Below are 27278 nucleotides of genomic sequence, written 5' to 3'. Positions count from 1 at the left end.
AACTGTCAGAGGTCTAACGTATTGAAGTCTGTGCATGAATACTGCCAGTCTGTTGTTTCTTTATTTTCTTGTGTGGCAGGTAGGGGTGTAACGGTACGCGTACCCAAACCAGACCTGCAAACTCATCAGAGAAAAAAAGGTGACAGTGTTGGGGGGGGGGGGGGGTTTGCAGAATGAGCGACGCCGACACTGTGAACGCATTAGCCTTGCACGTTCGCCAGATTCTAAATAGACATTGTTTACAAGTAATGCGGCGCATCCCATGCAACAAGACGTCAAATTGCTTTGTTACACTGTATTACTCTCGCATCAGCTGTTGTCTAAACAGTCACATCTACCCACATCAACACATCAAAAACGCTTTAAAAGTAGGGCTACATCCAGCTAACTTGAATGACTGCTGCGCACACGACAACCTCCATAACGTGTCGTTAATCAGGGTAGCTCAGAATTGGAGTAGTAGCCAGAACTCAGGGCAGAGCACCTGGCTTAAGTTAGTGGCTAATGATAAGGTTGCAACCTAAGTTGGCTATCTGAAATACTATATACTTACGTAGCAAGCTAAACGTCTTGCTAACTTTAGTTAGCAAGACGGTCAGACAATGCAGGAATTAACATTACAACTAGCTAACAATGTTAGATGGCTAGAAAATTTGCTATCTTGCTAACGGAAATTCCAGCATTGGATCCGCTTGTATTGCTTGCTATTAAGCATTTTGCTCGAAGCATAGGCTAACTGTATGAAAAAAACCGCTAACTTAGCTGACGTTTTTTGACTTAAGCAAACAAATAGCTGTTGTTTAGCTCCAAATAGGGGTGGGCGATATGGGAAAAATATTATATCACGATTTATTTTTTTTTGAAATATCACGATTTTATCACGATTCTTTGTCATGTTAGTTTTACTATTTTGGTTTTACAAGTTGTCTGAGCATTACAGCCAAACTAGAAAGACAAAGATGCATGGCAGATATTTAGGCCAAAGTGGGTGAAGATAAAAAATCTTTTTCATTATTTTATCTTTCTTATTAAAAAATAAGAACAAAGATACACATTACAAATACACATAATATACAAATAAAAAAAAGTGCTTTATTTTCAGGTACAATAGGTGTATTTAGCAGGAGCATTCAATGAAATTGAATGAACAAGTATAAAAATTAAACACTACATAGACTGATTCCTAAAGCAACTGTATTAAAGTTTTTCAGTCAAGAATAGTGAGTGATTTTTCTCTTTGTGTTTTGTTGTTTTGTTAACGTTAAATGAATATTTCCCCCAAAAATAAATATTCTGTCATCTGTCTGTCAATTCTGTCATAATGTTTTATTTTTATACCATCATTTACTCAAAAGTTGTTTTAAACCTGAATGAGTTTCTTTCTTCTGCTGAACATAAATGCTATTTTGAAGAAGGTGGAAAACCAAACAGTTGCTGGTCCACAGTGACTTCCATAGGATTTATCTTTCCTGCTATCAAAGTCAATGTAGACCAGCAACTGTTTGGTTACCCTCATTCTTCAAAATATCTTATTTTGGGTTCAGCACAAGAAATTAATAGAGGTTTGGGACAACATGTGAGTGAGTAAATAATGACAGAATTTAAATTTTAGGGTGAACTATCCCTTTAATGACAGTCGACAGCATGTTTAGTGTCCTGTCCCTTTAAGAGCTGCACGCATCTAATATACAGGCATGCATCCGTTTCTCTCTTAACTATTTACTTTCATTTTAGAGATAACCAACTCAGTCTGTATGTAAACCTTGTGTGTTTTGACAGTATTAGCGCAAAAGATAAGTTAGTTGAGTAATCAGGCGCTCGCGCTGTTAGACAGGCGTTTTAGTGCGCGTGCTTCAGGTGTATGTGCTCAGAAAAAGCGCATGTCAGACCAGCGCGCGAATTAAACATTTAACAAGCAAGGCTTGTGTGCAAATAATGTACTTTTGCGATCGCGAATAAGTGCAGTGTCCTGTCAGAGTAACTCTACTGCTGTATGTCGTGTTGTACAGTATATAGAGACGGAGGCACCAGAACTGTATTTGACATAATGTGTGCTGTAGCACGATACTACGATATTTCTTAAAAAGCAGATCGTGGAGACATTTTTATCGTCCACGATCAAAAATCGTCATATCGCACACCCCTAGCTCCAAAAAGACTGATTTACCTTGAATTCAATTTCCATCAGAGTTTCCACATTAGGTCAGGTGTCTCTTGACAGGCGCGAACACAGATGGCAGTGTGTTTCAAGATCCTGAACCAAGCGCTGAGACTCCGATTGGTCCAGAAAAAATGTCATTTATAAGAATTGTCCAATAATGGCCTACATGGCATGCAAGCCCACCCCCACCTCCCTCTCTTGACAGGCGCGAGCTCAGTAGAGATTCCGATCGGCCCAGATGTCATTAACGCAAGACCCCCCCCCCCTCCTAAAAAAAACTCTCCGGTTCTACACGATTCACGTGAATGACCCAATTGACAATAAAAGCGGCGATTGTCGCCGAAAAGCGACAAGTTTGCAGGTATGCCAAACGAAACGGTTCACATGGCAAATTCCAAATGGAAGTGATCATCCCCATCCCCTTGATGTGGGTACTTTGGAGTGACAGGGCGTGGGCGTATATGTAGTCATTTGGAATGCACTTGGCAAAGGGAGAGACATAATTTCCTCATTATCTGCAGCTTGGATGTTCCTGTGACAATGCAGCATGGTGTGTGTCAGCAGATGTCGCTGTTTTAATGGCATAGCATGTCTTTTTAGTGTTGTTAGCATAACTGTTGCAAATGAACATACATTTTATATTTTAAAACGTTTTTTTTTTTTAAGTTTTTTGCTGTATAATATATAAAAACTAATACGTAGAAAACTTTAAAATGTAAAATGTAGCGAATCTGCTGACGCGCACCGTGCTGCGTTGTCACGGGAACATCCCAGCTGCAGATAATGAGGAAATTACATCTCTCCCTTTGCCAAGTGCATTCCAAACGACTACATAATGGCACGCATGTGTCCTGTTCACTCCAAAGTCCCCACTCCTAGGGGATAGGGATGATCACTTCCACTTGGAATTTGCCCCGTGAATAGTTTCGGATTGGTACGCATACCGTTACACCCCTAGTGGTAGGTATGTGTGTATAAAATCACTTTTTGTTGCATAAACACAAACTATACCACCAAAGATGTCTGGATTTTAAATGACAACATGACTAAATAGCATGTAAGAAATGGTCAAATAAAGCTTTGAAAATGTTTCGTAAAATAGTAAACCTCACATTTCAGCCTTTAAATAAAGAAAAGGGATAAGTCAAACTGATAATTGATTAATAAATAATTATATTTTATTTGCTCCATAAATAATTCTAGACACCTTATTTGAATTATTTGAATGCGTAGAATCCACATAAATTGTTTTTCATCAACAGCTCAAAATTTACAGCAGGGCATGCAAATTCGGTCTGGTTTTTTTTTTTTTTTTGGCCAGACAAAAACTGCACACAGGCTAAATGTAAATGTAACTCTCTCTAAATCCACTCTCTTACATTGGGTGGCACTTTTGGAACAGTAGAATTAGAGCGGTTTCCCATAACCTCCCTTGACAAAGCAGCATTGCGATTAAAACACTACTTTATTATGTATTACATGGTGAAGAAGAATGCCATTGAATCTATTCTGAAGACAACCAGAACATTCAGAGGCACATTCATATAATTGATTTAGGAATGCTCATTTTAACCGACTGTTAACCGACCTTAAGAATTTTGAACGATTAATACCATCAGTTAAACGGTTTAAAAGTCATTTATTTATTTTTTGCAGTAATTTATCAAAATATTTTAAAGGTTTGCTGCATGGTTATAAAGAAAAAAGTTTTTTTTAGAGAAAAAAACAAAAACAGCCTAAGTCACGTATAAGTCGCATTTTATTATTTCATTCAGAAATAGGCCTAATGCCAACGTGAAATGTTTCCAAACATTATAATAAACACTGTAAACATAGCTAGGCTATTTTAGTTCCCCTCACTCCACAACAAATCCTTTCAATTTAACAGTATTTAGAAAAGAACAAGAATTAAAATTATAAGAACCTATAAACGACAAGCCAAAACAAATTATTTAGGCTAAAACGTAACTGAAACCAACGTTGGGTCTTTCATTCAACAGAAAATCAAATGTTTCCGTATTCGCGATGTATTTGAATGCCAAAATATGATTTATTATGTACTTTACTCGCGTTCCAATATCCACATAAAACAAAATGTTTTACATCACGGCAGTAAGGTGATAACGCTTAACGGCACAGATTTGACTACATATTTTAACTGAGTTTTTTTTATATGTTTGACTGAATGTATTTTATTATGATAATGAACAGGCTGCATTGTCAAGGTGGCAATGCTTAACTGTTTGCGTGCATGCGGCGCCAGCGCAATCACTTGAATTTTTTTAAATACTCCTTTTAGTCATAAAGATAATCGGAATTGTAAAAGGTTTGCTTTTATTTCCATACATTCACAATAAAAACAAATCTTTGTGCTTTTGTAAAATAGACCTAAAAAAAATAGGTAAAAAATAATGCCGCTTTTCTGCCATCTTGGTTTCCTATCGCGCACCACAAAAATGAACCAAAACTCTGCATAGGCTACTTGTTGCACAGTTTTTTCTTTTGTTTTCTTAATTTATTATTTAGCCCAAGTAAAAATATATTTATCGTATAGGCCTATTTATTGTTTTATATATATATATCCTAGCTTTATTATGTTTTTCTCTGCTCGCAGAAGCGCTGCAGGTGCGTGATGTGATATGACCATGTGAATACTCATGTTCTATTGTTGGCTGCTTTTTGCGTATGTAAAATGAATCCCCGGAAAACAAATGTTAGTATTTTTAAGGGGTCACAGACACTTATCCTTTCAAATGTATTTCAATTCTAATTTAAAATAATCTTGTCGAATAACGGTTAATAATTGGTTAACAAGCGTCGGTTGTCGGTAAGGAGAAATAACCGATATGAACATCCCTAAATTGATTCATTCATATATTCAATTGTATAATTCCCTTAGCACTCTTTTAAAACCTCTCAGCTTTCCACCATGTTTTCACACAAAACAAAACTACTCTAAATGCTGTGCACACGTGAGACTGTTATTTAAAACTGCCTTATGCTGGACAGTTTATTTATCACGAGTGGTTCAAATCGCGGTAATCGGATACGGTTTTAATGATAATTAAAATATGAAACTGTAAAACTAACCGTGGGGAATTTTATCATGATTTATCGTCAAACCAATAATTGTTCCATTCCAAATCATCATGTAGTTTATATGACATGATACCAACCCTTGTCGAAAATGTGTCAACAGTTTTTTTTTTTTTTTTAAAGAAAGAAACAACACCACACTTACATAAAGCAAGGATATGACATACATTTACAAATTCCAGCTCCTGTAACTATTTCTAGTTACATGACTGGAAAATGGGACTTACGTTGACAAACATTATAGAATGGAATTAATAATGTTTACATTTGAGTTATGTGAGAGTTATAAGAACTCCCAAAGGGGGGAATGTAGGAATACAAATTTAAGAAACATTTTTAAGATCTGTCTTGCCATAACACCACATAAAAAGCTAAAGTGATATACATTGTATTTAGCATTTAGGTTGAAGACCATGGCATCAGACAAATGATTCTGTTAAGCAGGTCTCTATCAGTTACCGTTCTCCAAATTGTTAAAGTTAAACAAGGCTAATAACTGAAATTGTCTGTGATGGCTCTTGGTGCCTCTGCCCCATTCTTTAAAGTTGTAGCCATTATTAGTATAGGTGTAGACGTCTCTTTATCTTGATGATAAAATATTTGTTTGGACTGGGCCTGGTGAAACTCCAGAATCTGGGCAGATTCCTCCAAATGCTTACACCATTTGCAAACTGTGATTTAGGTCATGACCTAAATACTTGACCTCCCCTTCCCTTAGTTGGATTACAGTGCCAAACAGCATATTCTCAATAAATAATGCTGCTGAAGGTACACCAGAGTCTCCTAGTCTTCGCTTCTGAGTTGCCTACACCCAACATGTAAGTACATACTAAATAACAAATGCGTTGTAGCAAAAAGACAGTTGTCTCACCTCCTGCTGTAGTTTGTCCACAGCCTTCGTTACATGCTCATGCTCAGGCTGATGATATTTCTGAACCATGGTCTCCCTCAAGTTCCCCTTCAGTTCCTCATTCAGCTAAAATATTCACAAAGCATGACAATGAAAGACACAAATACACAGCAAACAATGAATGAAAGAACAATTAACTAACCTGCTGGTAATAAATGTAGGCCAAAACTCCAGCCAGGATCTCCAGCAGGAAAATACACAGCAGTAAAACAAAATACTGACAATAGGAGGAGAGAGACAATGCATATTAAACCACTTATACTCACTGGAAAAATATAACTTGAATAAGCCGATCATGATGATAAATTATTTGGATAACTTGTAAATAATAATAATAAAATACAAATACTGTTAACAAAATTACAATGAGAAAAAATAATTTTCAGAAGACATGTTTATTTTTTAGCTCAAATGTCACAGAATCTAATGCACAGAATTATGGGATATTATAGGCATCAAAGGACACATTTATGCTGCCTTCAAAAATGGATTTGAGGAGCCCTGCTTTAGCGGCAGTCACATGCAAATACATTTGATAATTATATGCAAGATTCAAATAAGCAGTATTTTAAGCTTTGAAACTTGCATATTGTTTTAATGGTACCAATATCTCGTATGCCTATGTAAAAAGATGAAGGAAAGTTTGATTGCTCATGTCATGGCCCTTTTAAGCACTTCAAACAAACTCATACAGTGCCATTATATGTAAATGTTAGATAGTCACGTAAGTGTTTCCATTTTACAAAAAGTCTTGTCCTGACATTAAGCAAGTCTCCTCTCCAGGATGTCAACTGCCATTCAGTGCTCATGAACTCGCTGAGAACAGCCTTACCTCTGCCAGTTCTATAGTGGTTAAACAGGAGATATAATTAGTTTTGGCTATATCTAATGGGCAATCTTTGGTCTCATTAATCTTGTTCCAGAACAAATAGTTTTGTCTGAGGGTAAAGTTTCATAACTTCATATTTTATATAACAACTACTATATCAGAGTGCTGCTGCCTTTGTAGGGAGCCTGCGGGCAACTGTCCTTCATAACTCACAGATTACTTTAAATATATTGGTCATCTTTTGATACAAGAAACAAAAATAGGTGCATTAATTAATAATACAATTGATATATTTTCACTAATAAGGACAAGAATATAATATTTAATTAAATGTGCATTACAACTGCCTCCTTGGTGGGTGTTTGGGGGCAATTGTAACACTGAAAAATAAGTCATTGTAAACTACAGTATCTTAAATAAAAGCCTACCTCAAAGTAATCCCTTTACTGCTGTAGTATCTTGCTACTAGGAGTGTGCGGTATTGACAAAAAATATAATCTAGATATTTTCTGGGATTTTATAACGATAATGATAAAACAACGATAATTAGACTATATTTTGCTGAGCGTCTTATTGTGCAGGTACCTAAGGACTGCTGTGGACAGCCGGCGCTCCTAAAGTTTTTGATATTCTTCATATTCTGTGTGGTGGTCAGTTCACAATGATAAAAAAATTATCTTTTCCAACAAGTTTAAACTGATTTTTACATTTTATGGGCATTTTTACCTTTATAAAGCCATTTTTTTTCTAAAAGTGTCCATTATCTTTAGAGTCAAATTCTTACATTTAATCAGTGAATTAGAATAATAAGACATTTGGGCTGTTACCAAGCAAATGAAATCAATACAGAAGCTGCATCTGAAGTGGCATTTAGATGCATTTACACACTGTTTAATGCAAGACATGATTGCATTTAACCTGCAATTGCAAATGTATAAATTATGTTTTGATATATTAAACATTAAACATTGAATACTGATATTTGAAATTATTTAAATAATAAAACATACTTTGAATGTGAAATAATGTATTAATTAGTGGTGTCAAATTTAGCGTGTTAAGGCAGGCAATTAATTTTTTTCAGTTTAACACATTAAAAATATTTAACGCAAGGAGCTAGGGTTGGCCACCCCCTCACAACTGCTGTTTCTGTCACTTTTTCTCTTGACAAGAAGTGCATTTATTCAATCGCAGAACATCTTTATGATCACATCAAACGGGAGACTAGGGATGCGCGGTATACCGGTACTGGAAAATTACTGGCATATATTATATTTCAAACAGTATGATATCATAATTTTGCTCAATTCCGTGTTTCATACGCCGCAGTTGCTAAATGTGTGTGCTTCCCAAATTGCTGCTCAACCGGTAAATGTGACAACAGAACAACGCGATGGATCATCAAACAGATTAAACTCTATCAATGCACCCGACATTAATAAATAAAGAGAACAGTAGAAGTGAAATATGGCATTACTCTGCATACAAAACAGATGACAAAGGTGAAGGAACTGACCTTACTGCACTACAAGCACTATGATACTACAAGTTGCTATAAATCAACACATCAAACCTTTTTAAGCACTTGTCGCTTGCTCATCCTGATCTTTTCAGAAAATTAAAATTAAAACTTTAGCGTGTATATGCTACACGATGGGTAGGGTTAGGGTTGTGGGGTAGATGCATATCATATGTACGCGAAAACTGCGTATCATACAGCCGAGAGAGATTTATTTAATACTTTTTCTTTGGCTGTCTGAAATCTGAAAACAATCTGAGAGAGAGAGAAATAATAACGTGATTTTGAATATTACTTTGACTGTTAGAATAACACTTTACAATAAAGCAATATTTATTGCATTAATTGCGCAACTTCTTTTTTCTTCAAACTCAGTCAAAATGTAACCTATGTTCCCGGTAGGTTTTTTTTTTTTTTTACATTTTGTTTGCACTGAAAAGATAAGAAGATTTGAATATATTTTCATCTTATTACTTCATTTAGCCTTTTTTTTTTTACCTATGTTCCCTGTAGGTTTTTTGTTAGTTTGATACAAAGGTATTAAGATATGAATCTGTTTTTATTATTAGTATTATTATTATTATTATTATTAATAAAAAATTTAAAAATTCACTTACAGTTGTGGTCAGAATTATTGGAACCCTTGGTAAATATGATCAAAGAAGACTGTGAAAATTAACCTGCTTTGTTAATCCTTTTGATCTTTTATTTAAAAAAAAAAAAAAAAAAAAAAAAAATCACAAAAAGCTAACCTTTCATTGGATAATAAGAATTTAAAATGGGGGGAAATATCATTATGAAATAAATGTTTTTCTCTGATACACATTGGTCACAATTAACGGCACCTTTTTATTCAATACTTTTTGAAACCTCCATTTGTCAGTTTAACAGCTCTAAATTTTCTCCTATAATGCCTGATGAGGTTAGAGAACACCTGACAAGAGATCAGAGACCATTCCTTCATCCAGAATCACTCCAGATCCTTTAGATTCACAGCTCCATGACGGTGCTTCTTCTCTTCAGTTCACCTCACTCATTTTCCACAGGGTTCAGGTCAGAGGACTGGAATGGCCAGCAGAAGCTTGGTTTTGTGCTCAGTGACCCATTTTTGTGTTGTTTTTGAGGTTTGTGTTTGGATTATTGTACGGTTGGAAGATCCAAACATGGCCCATTATAAGATTTCTAATAGAATCAGTCACTTATTGATTTTTTATCTGTTGGTATTTGATAGAATCCATGATGCCATGTGTCTGAACAAGATGTCCAGGACCTCCAACAGAAATATAGGCCCACAACATCACAAATACAGCAGTATATTTCATTGTACACATGGGGTACTTTTTATCCCTGTGTTCACCAAACCCATCTTGAGTGTTTGCTGCTAAAAAGCTCATTTTTTAGTTTCATCTGACCATAGAAGCCAGTCCCATTTGAAGTGCCAGTCCTGTCTGATAACTGAATATGCTGGAGTTTGTTTTTGGATGAGCTAGAAGAATTTTTCTTGAAATCCTCCCAAACAACATGTGGTGATGTAGGTGCTGTTTGACAATTTTTTTTTAAGGTTTTCTGACCCCGAGACTCAACTATTTTCTGCAATTCTCCAGCTGTGATCCTTGAAGAGTCTTTAGCCACTCAAACTCTCCTTCTCACTGTGCATTAGGACGATATAGACACACGTCCTCTTCCAGGCAGTTTCATTACATTTTCTGTTGATTGGAAATTCTTAATTATTGCCCTGATGGTGGAAATGGGGATTTTCACTGCTCTAGCTCTTTTCTTAAAGCCACTTCACTAATTTGTGAAGCTCAATTATCTTTTGCTGCACATCAGAAATATATTCTTTGTTTTTTCTCATTGTGATGGATGATTAAAGGAATTTGGGCTTTGTTTTCCCTCCTATTTATATTTCTGTGAAACAGGAAGCCATGGCTGGATAATTTCATGTTCATAATCACCCTAGAGTGCTCAAAATTGTGAATATGAATGGGAGTATACTTCAGAGATATTTTACTCTTAAGAATTTCTAGGGGTGCCAATAATTGTGTCCAACGTGTGTTTGAGAAAAACATTTATTTCATAATGATATTTCCCCCCATTTTAAATTCTTATTATCCAATGAAAGGTTAGCTTTTTGTGAATTTTTTAAATAAAAGATCAAAAGGATTAACAAAGCAGGTTAATTTTCACAGTCTTCTTTGATCATATTTACCAAGGGTTCCAATAATTCTGACCACAACTGTATCTTTTGAGGCTGGTTATTTGTCACCTATGGTATCGATTTAGTATCGTCATATCTCTGTGACAATACTGAACACAGCCCTGGGTCAATATCACTGTAGGGTGCCTTTTGCTGTCCTGTACATTTGCCATGATAACTTAACATAAAAATGACTATGAAAGGGTGTGTTATATTTGGTTTTATTTTTTTTTATAGTTTTTATATTCATAACAAAAGCATTACTTGGCTCTTTAGATACATTTTCTAGATTTTTTTTAGTTTTGTGTAAGATGCGTGTTATTTTGCTATGTCCCATGCACTGCTCATTAAATTTGAATGAGAGTAGAACACAGTCAAATAATAAAGTTAAAAAAAATATTAATATTTTGCTAAATTTTTGATAAACTCAATTTGAGTTTGATCATTTGGTAATAAAAACGATATTTTTTTTAATAAAAAAAAAAAGAGTTTTTCCATATCCCTTGAATGGTTGTCCACCCTGTTGTGTTGGGAAATCTGCCACTTTAAGAAAAGGCAATCCCCTTTAGTGACATCAGGACAACAGATTTTTTTTGTCTTTTCAGTGGAGGGAATTTCAACCGCTTAGGAGAATAAGTTGGTGACTTTTCAATTGACAAATTTTCTTTGTCTGAGTTTGCTTACTTGCTTTGCCAATGCGTAACATGTCCACCCTGTCTGCATAAAATCTGCCAGAAGTGATTTGAATACAGTATTTTCAAAATGTAAGTTTAAATATACCAAATTATCTTCAACAACCAGACTAAATATTTAGCTTGTCACAGTTTATTGTAAGCTAATATGATAATTGAAGCTCAAAATGTCCACCCTGTCGTTGTTCCAAAATGTCCACTCTGTCGGCCACTAAGACTCAATAGAGTGGACATAAACATGACAGGGTGGACAGAATGAAAATTAATGGGGAATCGGGGAAAGCCGATCCGTCGGACCTGAGTAGGTATCAGTCTTTGCTTTCATCTTTCTCTACTGAAGTCCACACTGCCAAATCCTCACACTTCCACAACAAGATCAATAGCACTCCAGACACGCGTAATCTCATCAGAACATTTAATTCTCTCCTCTGTCCCCCTCCTCCACCTCCCACCACTTCGATAACCACTGACGACTTTGCCACTTTTTTCACAGACAAAACTAGAACAATCAGTAACCAGTTCTCAACTCCACAGGACCTCCAAATCAACCACATCCCCTGCTCTAACTCCCAACTTCTCCTTCTGTCCCCTCACCGAGGCAGAAGTATCCAAACTTCTCCTCTCCATCCATCCTACAACATGTCCTCTCGACCCAATCCCCTCACACCTTCTCCAAACAATCTCTCCCACACTCTTACCGGCACTCACACACATTATCAACACATCTCTCCTCACAGGCATCTTCCCCACAGCATTCAAGCAGGCTCAGGTAACCCCACTGCTCAAAAAAACTACATTAAACACTTCTCTTTTAGAAAACTACAGACCTTTCTCTCTCCTTCCATTCGTAGGGAAAACACTCGAACGAGTTGTCTTCAACCAGCTCTCACGGTTTCTTTCACAGTACAACAAACTGGACTACAACAAAGTGGCCATTCAACAGAGACTGCACTACTCTCAGTCACTGAAGCTCTGCGAATTGCAAAGGCCGATTCCAAATCATCAGTCCTCATTCTGCTGGATCTTTCTGCTGCTTTTGACACTGTCAATCATCAGATTCTCCTGTCTATCCTCTCATCACTGGGCATCACTGGGATTCCACTTCGCTGGTTTGAATCCTATCTCACCGGTAGATCCTTCAGGGTGGCCTGGGGAGGGGAGGTATCCAAACCACATCAACTGGTCACTGGAGTTCCTCAGGGATCAGTTCTTGGACCCCTCCTCTTCTTCACATACACTACATCGCTGGGTCCCATCATACATGCACATGGCTTCTCCTATCACTGCTACGCTGATGACACAAAGCTCTATCTCTCTTTTCAACCAGATGACCCAACGGTAGCTGCACGGATCTCAGGCTGCCTGGCGGACATCTCGGCATGGATGAAAGAACATCCCCTACAGCTCAACCTGGCAAAGACGGAGCTTCTTGTCTTCCCTGCCACTCCGACTCCACAGCATGACTTCACGATTCAGTTAGGCTCATCAATGATTACCCCATCAACTTCAGTCAGAAATCTTGGTGTAATCTTTGATGACCAGCTGACCTTCAAAGAGCACATTGCAAAGACTGCTCGATCCTGCAGGTTTGCACTACACAACATCAGAAAGATCAGGCCCTTTCTGACAAAGCATGCAGCACAACTTCCAGAAACAGAAAGTAGCCGGGTTGAACTTGTTTGTTTACGCGGACGCGATGTGGGCGTTTACATTCACCCGCGCCTCACGTGGATGTTTGAATCTGAAAGGCGCGATCGGTGCGTGGCCGTGACCGCATTAGATATAATGAGTTGAGACGGAAAAACTGGACATCGCGTTGGTTTCATACTGATTACTTTAACAGAGAATATTTGTTTTGGACGTGACTTCATTTTAAAAAGTAGACATTTCTAGCTTTCTATACATATATTTCTCATGTATTTGAGGAGAGTATTCGCGGAGATTCAAGTTGTTTTATTTACGTGTCTGTGAAGAGAGGTGACAGAGACAGAGCCGGCAGAGAACGCAACCTGTTTATTTTGTCTATTTTTTAAAAGCACATTTTTTTGTTGTTATTATGACTATACACAAATAAAAGTAGACCCTTTGCCGTTTCAAATGATACCTCACACTTATCTGTACGATCAAAACTCGTGGAGTATTTTTGGTTCGTTTCACGTCATAAAGAAAAAATGAGACCGGTGCGGGCTTCGACTCCAGGGAGTTAAGTACATGTCAGAGCCCATACTTTACTTTAACTTCAGTAAAAAACAAAAAGTAGTCAGTACTTCTACTTTTAACAGAGTATTTTTAAACATTACTACTTGAGTGAAGGATGTGTGTAGGGCTGCAACTAACGATTATTTTGATAATCGATTAGTTGGCCGATTATTCTTTCGATTAATCGATTAATCGGATTAAAAAAATATTGACCAAAAAAAACACTATTCCACATTCTGCCCAATGTCCTTCAAACAAACGTGACAACTGAATGCTATGAAAACATACAGTGCTTAATTTATTAGACCACTTAGCATAATAAAGAGAAAACATATTTTAGAAATTTGTCAAAAATTTGTTTAAATTTAAAAATGTTATTGTCATTTATTAGACATAATAATAAAAAATGGCCTCATAACAGCTTGCATTCTTGCTGGTATTGTTTATGTACTTTTTGACTGCAGTTGGGTATCGCGAAAAAAAAATACTCAAATAAAAAATACAAGAAAAAATAAGTGCTCTGGTTTTCTTTCATAGATAACAGCAATAATGATATTATAGCATTAAAAATAGCCTACTACTGTTACTAAAGAGCTTACACATATTGGAGTACTAACCAGTACAGAAAGCCGAAAAATGATTTTGGTTATCACCAATACTGTTTCTTTAGAGCAGCAGTGGCACAAACCTTACATAAACACATTGTTAAAAAACTTACATAAATTTGTTAAGCATTGTAAAAATTGAATATAGTTTAAACCTCTATTAAAAATTAAAATAATAAAGATAATAATAAAGACGAATAAAAACACAAACTCAGTGTTAACCAACAGGTAAGAGTAATGTTCTGCAGGAACTACTTTGATCACAGTCACCTCGTCATTTCTTTATCCTGTAAAAGGCCGTTATGGAGCGTCTCATGTTTATATTCAGACAGACAATTACACGCTGTTATCCCTTTAAAGTTCCTACTCTCATAAAATATTTTAATTTATTTTAAACCTTAAATTAACTTTCAACAACAGATAATTCAGCACAATGGATATGTTTGCGCTGAAAAGCCTATTAATTGTCTCCCTCTCTACTGTGTTCTGTCCGTCTGACGCGCGTGCGCGCGCCCGCCGCGCCGGCGCTCATTCGGTATTTTAAACTTAACACAGACTGTCAGGACGGACCTTTATGCAAAAATGGATATGCTCGCGTGAATTTGTGGCATTTATAAATAAGGATATGACCGTAAACTGAACGTGTTTGCACTGAGGACGCACACGCATCTGTCAAAGCGCCTGACAGGGCAAGCCATTACTCTTATGCATTAACTTAAAGCTTAAAATAAAGAATTATCATGTTTTGGGCAGCTTGGATCACGTGCTTCTCCGGCAGAATCTCATTCTGTTTCCTCCACTATTTTTAGATGCATTTTGTCCATAGAAATGCATTATTCAGTGCCGTAATTTGACTAACCAGCTGAAGTTGGACATGCACTGTGGGCAGACCCGATTAATCGATAATGAGAATCGTTGTCGATGATTTTCATAATCGATAATAATCGATTTTATCGATTAGTTGTTGCAGCCCTAGATGTGTGTACTTTGCCATCTCTGCTGACTTTTCAATTTTTGGTGAACTATCCCTTTAATTACAGTTTTATATTTTACAGACGAACTATGGATGTAAAATTAGGAAAGCTTTAGTTCCCTTTCGAATGTTCACTTTACGTTGTGTACGGGGATTAACTCTGTTTTACCCTGATACTGAAGCCTCATTTGTTAACATTTGTGTAGCTGCACAAACCAATGGCACCATTTCACCAGAATCAGACCATTTCTTCGTTGATCCTGTGACAAAGAAGCTGAAGAATGAGAAAAGGAAGCTGCTCACCCGCTCTCACTCACTCTCTACCATAGAAGGAGCCACCGGCAGCGGAAGGAGACGCACTTCCCCTGCAGCCATTTAGCTACTCAAAGAGCAAATTTTCAGAGCAAATGTCCTGGCCAAATTTCAACAGTGTTGTTACAAATGTTGCTTTGCGTGTGCAGTGCCTGCAAGGACCCCTTGCAAGATGCTGATGGGCACAGTGAGTGTGTCACCTCTCTGGGCAGCACCCATGCAGAGGCTGCGCTCACTGAGACTTCATGTTCTCATTGCGAGAACATGAGTCTCACCCTTCTTTACTCACAGATCAACTTCTTCCACGAAGGCGGCCCACCCCGCTCTGCTCTCCAGTCACCTTACTCGCCCAAGAGAAAAAAAAGAGAGGAGCAGCAGATCTCATCCATCGGGCTCGAGTGATATCACGTCGGCTCAGCCCCCGCACGCTTCATTCTCCCTGCAGCTCCTCAGTTCGCCTGTGTGTTTCACACATGAGGATCAATGCCTCTTGACAGCTGAAAGCGGCTTGGTGTCTTTCGGTGCTTCTAAGAAGAAGGTGGTCATTGATGACTATGTCCTTGACATCATATGATACTGAAGAGTGGGCGTCCCAGTCTGCCTCGTCGTCTCCACACAGAGCAAACTCCTCTCAATATGAGCGGTTCATGTGCCGGGCAATCTGAACCAGGGAGTGGACATGTAGTCCAGAGACAATGTAGCTCCAGGTGAATGGAGACTACATTCCCAGATGCATACTTTTACATCAAGACATCCCCCCTTCACAGACCTTTCTTGAGATTCGCATTTGAGGGAGTGGCGTATCAGTATACAGTCCTACCATTTAGACTGTCCCTGGCCCCCCGCACTATCAAGGTACCCCATAATTGTGTCAAAGCTGTGGCCCCTTAGACAACTCCTCACCTATTTTTAACAGGCGTACAGTTGGGAATGACCTCCAGGAGGAAGGTAGTCGCGATGGACGCTTCAAGCTCGGGCTGGGGTGCTCTGTACAAGGGCAATATGTCATTCAGACTACATCCCGAGTCGGTTCAGATGATTTGGTGAGTCTTCGGCAAGGCAGAGGTAGACTTCTTTGCCTTCGAAGACAACTCTCACTGCCCAATCTATTTCTCAATACAGCGGGATGCTCTGGCCCAAGATTGGCCCAACACCCATCTGTATGCCTTCCCTCCGATCGCCCTGATTCCTCGGGTTATCAGGCAAGTCCAGGAAACAAAATGCTCTCTCCTCCTTGTGGCCCCGCTCTGGAGGAACCAAGTTTGGTTCCCAGAGATGATTCAGCTGCTGTCGGCAGCCCCAAGGACAATATCTCTGAGGAGAGACCTTCTCTTGCAAGCGCAGAGAAGAATTTGGCACCCCCAGCAAGAGCTGTGGAGCCTCCACGTCTGGCCCCTCGACGGGAGTCTAGCCAGCTCCCCACGAGAGTCACTGATAACATTTTAGAGGCTAGAGGTCCATCTACAAGACGTCTCTACACCCTTAAGTGGTCAATCTTCAGTGACTGATGTTCAGCACGAAGCCAGGACCTGAGTTCATGTGACGTGTCCCACATGCTATCCTTTCTGCAAGAATTGTTGGATAAGGGACAAACCCCATTCACACTCAGTCTATGTGGCAGCCATTGCAGCGAAACAATGTCTTGTGGATGGCCGGACAATCCTCAGAAACGACTTGGTTGTTAAGTTCCTAAAGGGTGCTCGGAGGCTAAACCCACCTCACCCTAGGACCGTGCCAACATGGAACTTGTCGTCTATAGTCCTCAGGGGCCCGCCCTTCGAGCTACTTCAAACAACCGGCTTACGGTCATGAAACTCAAAACCGCTCTGCTTTTGTCCATAGCATCGGTCAAACAAGTAGGGGACTTGCAAGTGCTGTCTGTCAGCGCTTCTTGTCTTGAGTTTGGACCCAATGACCATAAAGTCATTCTCCAACAACCCAGCGGTTACATACTTAACCCCCTGGGGTCAAAGCCCGGACCAGTGAGGTCTGTCTTGTATTTTCCTTATGACCGCGAAAATAACTAAAAATACTCCATCGTACAGATAAGAATAAGGTACCGCTTGAAACTGCAAAGCCTCTACTTTTATTTGTGTATAGTCACAATAACAACAAAACAATGTGCTTTTAAAAATTAAAGAAAATAAACAGGGTGCGTTCTCTGCCGGCTCGGTCTATGTCACCTCTCATCACAGACACGTAAATAAAACAACATGAAACTCCACGAATACTCGCCTCTAAAGATGTATATGTATAGAAAGCTTGAAATGTCTACTTTTAAATGAAGTAATTCACATCCAAAACAAATATTATCTGTTAAAGTAATCCGTATGAAACCAACGCAATTTCCAGTTTTCCCATCTCAACTCATATCTAATGCGGTCACACCCACGCGCCAATCGCGCTTTTCAAATTCAAACATCCACGTGACATCCACGTGAGTCGCAAATGTAAACGCCAACATCACCTCCGCATAAACAAACAAGTTCATCCCGACTACTCTCTGTTTCTAGAAGAAGATCTGCTGAGAAAAATAAACCAGAATTTCAAAATGTTTTTTTTTTTTCTTCAGAGCACATAAACAATATACACTATGGAAATGCCAGGTTTGTGATGTTCATTTATATATTTCAACATGACACACTAGAACATTCTATTCATCCAAAAAAAAAAAAAAACTGAAAAATTATTCTCAGCTCTTTTCAACATATATAACATATAATAATAATAATAATAAATGTTTTTTGAGCAGCAAATCAGAATATTAGAATGATTTCTGAAGGATCATGTGACTGGAGTAATGATGCTAAAAAAGTCAGCTTTGAATGTTCCCAATAAACTGTTTAACTGCACTCGCAAATTAATTTCAAGTTATTTTGTGTGATAGCTAAATAAACTACAAACAAACAATATATACATTTATTTTGTCCTCACATTCTTTCTTGTAACTCTTCCCCTCTCAGTCACATAGCTGACTGAATGGCTCATTATGCAGCTCATTATGCGGGCCTTTGTCTTCTCAGGTGAGAATCACAGCATTATGCAGGATAGTTCTCCCCTCTCGCATTGACCCTTTCTACTCAAAAAGTGACTTAGAAAATTTAAATCAATATATTGTTTTCTGTGAGCAAGTAAACAAGATGATTTTCACATAATTTTGAAGCAAAAACTCTAGACTACAAGATCCAAGAACAAATGCTCTGTATGTTTTTATGGCCTTATTTCAGTGACTTCAAAATTTTTGTTTTTCACTAACCGAGCATAAAACACAATCATGTACATAAATGCTGCTAACATATTATTGTAGACCAGTTTGTGTTGATTACAGTGTTATTAGACTTTAGCCATTTATATCTTTATAAGCAACTGAAAAAAGCACAAATGCCAGGGCATGTCAAAACTTCTCCAGGCCCCGAAAACACCTTCAGACCCCAGATGGTTAAGGTACTCTCAATGCCGTTCAGAGCCCAGGTCATTTCCCTGCTGGCCCTGGTCCCTGTGGCGGAGGGAGCGCTCCAAGTTGTTCAGACAAATGGAGCAGCTGCTTTAGAGGCCGCTCTAAAGGGCTGCCGGTTACAAAGCAAAGACTATCTCACTGGATAGTAGATGTTATAGCCCTGGCTTATGCCTCGGTTGGCTCGCAATGCCCTATAGATGTGAGGGCCCATTCCACCAGAGGAATGGCCACCTCCTGGGTATGGTCCAGTGGGATCTCTATTGGAGAGATTTGTGCGGCCGCCGGATGGTCGTCGCTGTCCACATTTGCCAGATTTTATAGCCTAGACGTCCTTGCCTTGCAGGTACGGATTTTGTCTGCTTAATCTACTTATTTCTCCTCGAGGGTGGAAATGGATGTATATGTAATCTTCAACAGTGGCTGGGATTCAGTTTGGCTCATGTTCGTTAGGGGCCCTTGAGCCAAGTGCCCCAAGACTGGGATCGCGGAGTAGGTTGCTCTGTATCTTCTCATAGCATGGCATGATTGGATGCGTTCCCCATACGCAATGTGAAGAGAACGTTTGAAAGGGAACGCTCTGGTTACTGACATAACCTCGGTTCCCTGAGATAAGGGAATAAGCGTTACATCACTTGCCATGCTATAAGCTGCAGTGAATCAATGACTGGCGCTTCAGTCAAATGATTCAGGTGAAATGGCGCTCTGAGTCGACTTATATAGGGCTAAAACACTATTGGTTTGTGCAGCAACACAAACGTTAACAAATCAGGCTTCAGTATCAGGGTAAAACAGGAGTTAATTCCCATATGCAATGCTCGTTCCCTTATCTCAGGGAACCAAGTTACGTCACCTCTTTTGGCCTCTAGGAACATACTGCATAAGAAAATAGAAACACAACCCTAAACAGTCCTCTAAAGCAAAGAATCAGTTAAATGTGTTACTCACCACTCTCAGAAGTCGTCTTTGCTCCTTGAAGGTGGCACAGCAGCCTAAAATCCCCGTTACCATAACAATCACCCCGGCTATGATGAGTATATAGGCAGAGACAGCGTAAATCTTTGAGGACAGCAGACTGATGTAGTCACTCTTCTCAACTAGTGTCCAGATGCCCACAGCCATCACTACACCCCCTGCCAGCTGGAAAAAGATTAAAAGTCAATTGCCAAAGGGTTTAGTCTTCTGCTGTCCAATTCTTGTACTTCCTACAGATTTCAGTTTGTCCTTGATGTTTTTCTTTGAGAAAAATGGCTTCCTTGCTGTCCTTCTTGACAGTGAAATTTGGGTTTTTGTGAAAAAGCAAGGTTTTTTTTTTCTTCTTTTTTTGCCCAGTGAAGCTTGTTGCAGTTATTATTATTATATATTTTTAGCAATGCATCTTATCAATCTGAAGAATAATTTTTAAACAAATGTGAATTAACACCCCAACTGAAGCAGCAAACTTTGCAAAAAATTGTCACTGCCAGTACTTCGCTATGGCTGTAGTCCATGGTTTCTCAAAGTGTGGTGTGCGTCCTTCTGACGGGGAATAGTGACATGACAAGTGGGGCGCGACAAATGGGAGGAAATTTTGAAATTTTTGTGCCAATCTCTATTAATTCCTTTATTTATTGACCATACAATCAAAACAAAATCAATTAAAACAACATCAGACTGCGAGGAAAATGTCACGTGGAACCATAGTAGCCTACGAGAATGATTTAACGTTGGAATTAATGTGGAGAGGCGGTAGGCGGTAGTCTGTGAAACCGGGGGTATATCTCTTCACAAGTCTTGGATTAAACCTTGCTATTTTAGGGCTTTATGACCTTTTTGAATCTTCTAAGATTGGGTTGCCAGGACTTTCAATAGAGTAACTGAAACCTTTCAGGTTTCATTAATAATATCTTGATTTTTGTTTCAAAGATTATCCCAAGTCTTATAAATTTGGAGGTGAACTATCCCCTTCACCCGTGATGACAGATACAATCCGACAGAATTTAATACCAGTGTAAACAGGGTCCAAGAGTGAAAGGGTTCAGTGTGAGAACTTACATAGAAGTAAATTATTGTCTAAAAAAAGAACTGTGTTGATATGCAATAATTAAAAAATGCATTGCATTAACAGTGTTTGTTCAGTCTGTTTTAAATGCGCCACCTAAAACTTTCAACAAGCAATTTTTAGGCCATTTTATCTTGCTTTAAAGATTCACTTCCACAAATTCATTGGTTCAAATTTGTCAGACTATTCAACAATGCACATCCAGGAACTGCAGGAATAGCAGTGGAGTACCGAAGCAACATCATCAGGGGCCGTATGTATAAAGCCGCTCAGAGTAAAATTTTAGTCCTAAGTGTGTCAAAATTCTAAGAATTATGTTATTTTACTCTTATTCCTAGACTTAAGAAAAAGTGATTCATAAAGGTTCCTACGTGTTAAGACTAGGTCTCAGCTCCTAAATTATTTAAGAGAGCTGATATGGAGTTGATAAAATGATACAAACTTGATTGTCAAGATCAAAAAGTCTTTTTTTTTTTTTTATTACTGGCAAAGTAAAAAATGTAATAACCTCTTCCACTCAACAAGTCAATGCTCGAACTGCATAAATGAAAGTAGTAATTATTTTTTTTGGCTGGAAAATTGGAAAAATACAGCAATGCACCGGTGATGACACTGTAAACAGGGTCTTACATATTGTGGCACTAACCCCACCAAACACAACAGTGGCCAAAACTGATGTGGAATTTTTTTTTTTTTTTATGATTCCACATTTCACTTAAACCATTAAAATACAAAGCACAAAAAACATTGACCAATGCTGCCAACTGCTTTCAATTGAAAGTACAGTGGGGGAAAAAAAAATATTTGATCCCCTGCTGATGTTGTACGTTTGCTCACTAACAAAGAAATAATCAGTCTATAATTTCAATGATAGATTTATTTGAACAGTGAGAGACAGAATTATAAGATTAAAAATAAAAATAAAAATCCAGAAAAACACATTTAAAAAAAGTTGTAAATTGATTTGCACTTTAATGAGTCAAATAAGTATTTGATCACCTATCAATCAGCAAGATCTCTGGCTCCCAGGTGTCTTTTTTTACAGGTAAGGAGCTGAGATTAGGAGCACTCTGTGCTCCTAATCTCATTTTGTTACCTGTATAAAAGACAACCTGTCAACAGAAGCAATCAATCAATCAGATTCCAAACTCTCCACCATGGCCAAGACCAAAGAGCTGTCCAAGGATGTCAGGGACAAGATTGTAGACCTACACAAGGCTTGAATGGGCTACAAAACCATCGCCAAGCAGCTTGGTGAGAAGGTGACAACAATTGGTGCAATTATTCGCAAACGGAAGAAACAAAAAAATAACTGTCAGTCTCCCTTGGACTGGGGCTCTATGCAAGATCTCACCTCGTGGAGTTCCAATGATCATGAGAACAGTGAGGAATCAGCACAGAACTACACGGGAGGATCTTGTCAATGATCTCAAGGCAGCTGAGATCATAGTCACCAAGAAAACAATTGGTAACACGCTACACTGTGAAGGATTGAAATCCTGCAGCTCCCGCAAGGTCCCCCTGCTCAAGAAAGCACATGTACAGGCCCGTCTGAAGTTTGCCAATGATTCAGAGGAGAACTGGGTGAAAGTGTTGTGGTCAGATAAGACCAAAATTGAGCTCTTTGGCATCAACTCAACTCACCGTGTTTGGAGGAGGAGGAATGCTGCCTATGACCCCAAGAACACCATCCCCACTGTCAAACATGGAGATGGAAACATTATGCTTTAGGGGTGTTTTTCTGCTAAGGGGACAGGACAATTGCACCGCATCAAAGGGACGATGGATGGGGCCATGCACCGTCAGGGCCAGGGCATTGAAGCCGGCCAGGGCATTGAAAATGGGTCGTGGATGGGTATTCCAGCATGACAATGACCCAAAACACACGTGGCTCAAGAAGAAGCACATTAAGGTCCTGGAGCCTCATTTATAAAGTGTGCGTATGCTCAGATTTGATCTTAGAGTGTGCGTACGCTTAAATCCACACCAATGCTCATATTTATAAAGACGGTCTTTTACGTGGAAAAGCGCTTAGCGTCACGTCAGGGTCTGAGCAGACGTACGCACTTTTTATTGTCGGAGTATTGCAGGTTTTTTTTTTTTTTAAATGTAAGCTGTTTTTGCAGCTCGCTGTTCTAAATTATGACGATGGCTGATATTTAATGTTAATGACATTAATTAGTCGTTTACAAGGCAGAGAGCTGAAACCATTCAATTGCGTGCAAGTTCAAGATAATTTGCGATTTATAGATTTCACATCTGAAAGAGACGCATATACGCGTTTTCTGTTCGTATGTTCATTCTATGAATCAAACGTACGCATATTCAAGATATGATCGTAAGATCAAATTTAGGATGGTTTCTGTGCAACATTTTATAAATGAGGCCCCTGGAGTGGCCTAGCCAGTCTCCAGACCTTAATCCCATAGAAAATCTGTGGAGGGAGCTGAAGGTTTGAGTTGCCAAACGTCAGCCTCGAAACCTTAATAACTTGGAGAGGATCTGCAAAGAGGAGTGGAACAAAATCCCTCCTGAGATATTTGCAAACCTGGTGGCCAACTACAAGAAATGTCTGACCTCTGTGATTGCCACCAAGTACTAAGTCACGTTTTGCGAAGGGGTCAAATACTTATTTGACTCATTCAAATGCAAATCAATTTATAACTTTTTTTAAATGCGTTTTTTCTGGATTTTTTTGTTGTTATTCTGTCTCTCACTGTTAAAATAAACCTACCATTAAAATTATAGACTGATAATTTCTTTGTCAGTGGGCAAACGTACAAAATCAGCAGGGGATCAAATAATTTTTCCCCCCACTGTAGCTAAAACTGGTCACTTAATGTTGCTAGATGACTTCATAAAGTTGAGTTCACTGATCTATATTTATATTTATATAGATCAGTGAACTCGCCGTTATGATGTCAGGGGAGAGTCTCGGGAATGTAGATAAGGTTTGTCCAAGAAATTGATTGGTCACGCTTTATATTAGGTGGCCTTAACCACTATGTACTTGTATAAAAAAAAAAAATACAATGTACTTATTGTGGTCATATTGTATTGCAAAACACTTCTGCTGCTATTGAGGTGGGATACGGGTAAAGTTTGGTGGTATGGGTAGGTTTAAAGGTGATATTTTTTAAAAAGACTGAATATTTTGGAAATTAATCTGGAAGGTGAATGTTGATTATTGACCCACCCATAATGCGTGTTTCACACTGAAACTGCACTGAATGTGTTCTAAGATAATAGAAGCTACTGCTAATGCTGGGTACACACTTAAAGATTTTTTTAAATCTTATAAGATCTTCAAAATGTGAGAGACCACTAACATGAGGACAAAACAATCCTAGATTTAACCGTTTTGTTCCTATAGTGTGTGGTGTCCTTGGAGTTCTCCCCACACATCAGGATTTCTGATCATAAATATTTAACATTGAATATTTACGATTCGCGATCGGGGCGCTTCTGACCTTCTTCCGAGCGGATTCAATCACTCATAACACACCTCACATCACAGGAAAATCTGATAAGATAATCCTTAGAACCACTAAGATAATTGGGACATTACCTAGGATTGTCGGAAGGGGGGAAACTGGCCCAAAATCAGCCCGATTATCTTGTGGTGTGTACCCAGCATAACTGAGATGAAAAATTGGTCCCACTTTATATTAGGTGGCCTACTATGTACTTACATTGAAATTAATAATTTGATACAATGCACTTATTGTGTACATGCATGTTTTACATTGTACTTGTATATTTAAAAATACCTATATGTAATTACATATTTAATTATTTTCTGTAATTTATAATTACACTGTTGACCCATCCCTTATACCTTAACCCAACCTTAAACCTACCCATACCACCAAACCTGTCTCTAACCTTAACCATATCCCACCTCAATAGCAGCAAAAGTGATTTGCAATACAATATGACCACAATAAGTACATTGTAATTATGTTTTGATGTAATTACAAAGTAGTTAAGGGCACCTAATATAAAGTGTGACTGAAAAATTAAACTCGAGTTATGCCTTGCTGACATATACTTTTAAATAGACCATCAGATGTAACAGATACCAACCCAAAAAAGGAAATTGAAGCTGAAGAGAAGGTATTTTAAGCAAATGGTCCCACATGTTTCATTCTTCTCTTTATTTGCCCCCATCTGATGAAGAAAAAGCACAGACATAAATTAAAAGCAATTGAACACTTTTGTTGGGTTAAATATGCTGTGGTTTTGCGGATGTGCACAGTATTTTCTTTTTTATGTCTTTTCAAATCTTAAGTTAACACCAAAAACGTTTATTCTTGTCTTGTTTACTCTCAGGGTTTGCATAATGCTCCTGAAACAGAACTATTAAAATATATACTTTGACACATGTGTTGAATGTGTCTGGATGTATTTATGTTTATCTGACACAAAACACAGATGTTCACAACAATTACTGATACACAAACACACACACACACACACACACACACACACACACACACACACACACATAAATTATAAAGAGTTAAAATGCCCTTAAAAGACAATACAGTGGTGGTACATATGGTATTTATGCTGCTCCAGCTAATTCTACAGGTCTGAAAGACCAAAACGTAGTACAACATTGATTAGATTAATTTCGAATTAAATACTCAATTTCACAGTTGTAACATTTGTGATAACTAATAATAATGCTCACTAAATGAAGTAATGTGTGACACAACTGACTGGTCACTCATCTGTCTGAACATGTTCAGAATGACACTCAACCCAACACAAGCCAGGCTGAAATTTCAGACTCCCATAAACTATCTTTAAATTGTAGAAGAGTTGTATGTCATTCCTAATTCACCCTCAGAAACCGTTTCGAAGCACACTTATAATTTGACTTAACCAACTTTCATTTGACAGTCCATAATTTTCGCATTAAGAGCTTTCATGAGAATGTATCTTAGCGTTGTTTATTTATTCAGTTTATTTTGTGACTTTGTAAATCTGTCCTATTTTCTTTGGTTATTGACTTCAACACAATACCAGCCGCTCTGCCAGCCTAGAAATCAAGTAAACTCTACACCGCAGAGTGAATCGGTTCAGTCCCCTAACTCTGTTTTAGTGATCAGATTTTTCGACCTCGACAGCTAATTCCATTTTTCAAAGAGTTTAAATCTTACCTTTATTAGTTGATGTCACACAAAGACGGCCAAACAGAGGAATACTGCTAAAAACAAGTAAGAATCGGTCCTCATTAAAAAAAAATCGTTCAGAAAAAAAGTTGCAAGGAGCTCCACCCTGGTGAGCAGGGTTGCCAGGTGCCAAAAAAAAGGTCAACCTAAAACCCTCTTATACTCTGCAATACCGGAGGCTGCCGTTTTAGAGCCGCATCTGCAGGACCGTGTGTGTGTGTGTGTGTGTGTGTGTGTGTGTGTGTCTCTGAGGTGTGCATGTGCAATTTTTGCCGATCGCTAAGCTCTATGAGGTGTAATTCGTGCCTTTTCTAAGGCTTCGCAAGGAGAAAGAGAAGGAGCAGTCAGCCCGTGTCAATTTTTGAATGGGATTGATATGAAGTCAGACCTGCGGCAACGTCATAGCGACGTCACTGTTGGAACCATCAATAGGCGACGACGTGAGATTTTTTTTTTTTTTTTTTTAAGCTTTAAAATCAAACAAGGTACATAATCACATACCACAATAAATCAAAACTTTTTCAGCCTTGGTTGAGCATAACCAAAAGTACAAAAACAACAACAACTAAAAGCGTCCAAACTAAACCAGAAATAAAATAAATAAATAAATAAATAAAATAATTAGAACACGAGATGTTTCCAAAATTAAAATACAACAAAGAGGGCTTTTAAATTAAATTATACAAATCCAAGAGAGACAACAACTTAAGGGCTTTCTTATTCTTAACTAATTTTAATTATATTTATATTTTATATATTATGAGTTTAACCTCATTACACCATTGGATAAAGTTGCACTTGTGAATAAAAAAAAAACACCCAAAACAAATCAGGAAATTAATAACAAATTCAAAATCTTTGTTTTCAAGAAAAATACCAAACCTGACTACCTTCACATTGAGAGGTGGGAGATCAACACCCCTGGAACATAACCAGTTTTGCATCTCTCTCCAAAAGGCTTGTACCATATCACACATACACAAAAAAAAAAAAAATCATATGATCTAAAGTTTCAATACCTGTTTCACAAAAAAACACAATTATTTAGATCAAAATTAAATTTTAATCTTAAAAATTCGTTAGTAGGGTAAATCTCATTTAGACTCATGA

The 27278-nt window shown here is 38.1% G+C and overlaps 1 protein-coding gene across 1 annotated transcript in view; it reads right to left on the bottom strand.

Annotated features, from left to right (window-relative positions):
* Positions 1-26546, bottom strand: part of LOC306888539 (CD151 antigen-like) — a 48194-nt gene extending 21648 nt beyond the window's left edge. Inside the window, exons 1-5 of the mRNA XM_079446902.1 lie at positions 26157-26546; positions 25075-25158; positions 19896-20087; positions 6310-6384; positions 6129-6233 (exon numbers count right to left, since the gene is read on the bottom strand). Coding sequence (XP_079303028.1) covers positions 6129-6233; positions 6310-6384; positions 19896-20087; positions 25075-25158 — 456 coding nt within the window. The 5' untranslated portion in view covers positions 26157-26546. The remainder of the gene's footprint in view (positions 1-6128; positions 6234-6309; positions 6385-19895; positions 20088-25074; positions 25159-26156) is intronic.
* Positions 26547-27278: the final 732 nt, after the last annotated feature.

Source organism: Barbus barbus (assembly GCF_936440315.1).
Source record: "Barbus barbus genome assembly, chromosome: 22".
In the NCBI taxonomy this organism is placed as follows: Eukaryota; Metazoa; Chordata; class Actinopteri; order Cypriniformes; family Cyprinidae; genus Barbus; species Barbus barbus.
This window is presented reverse-complemented; position numbering and strand designations above follow the sequence as displayed.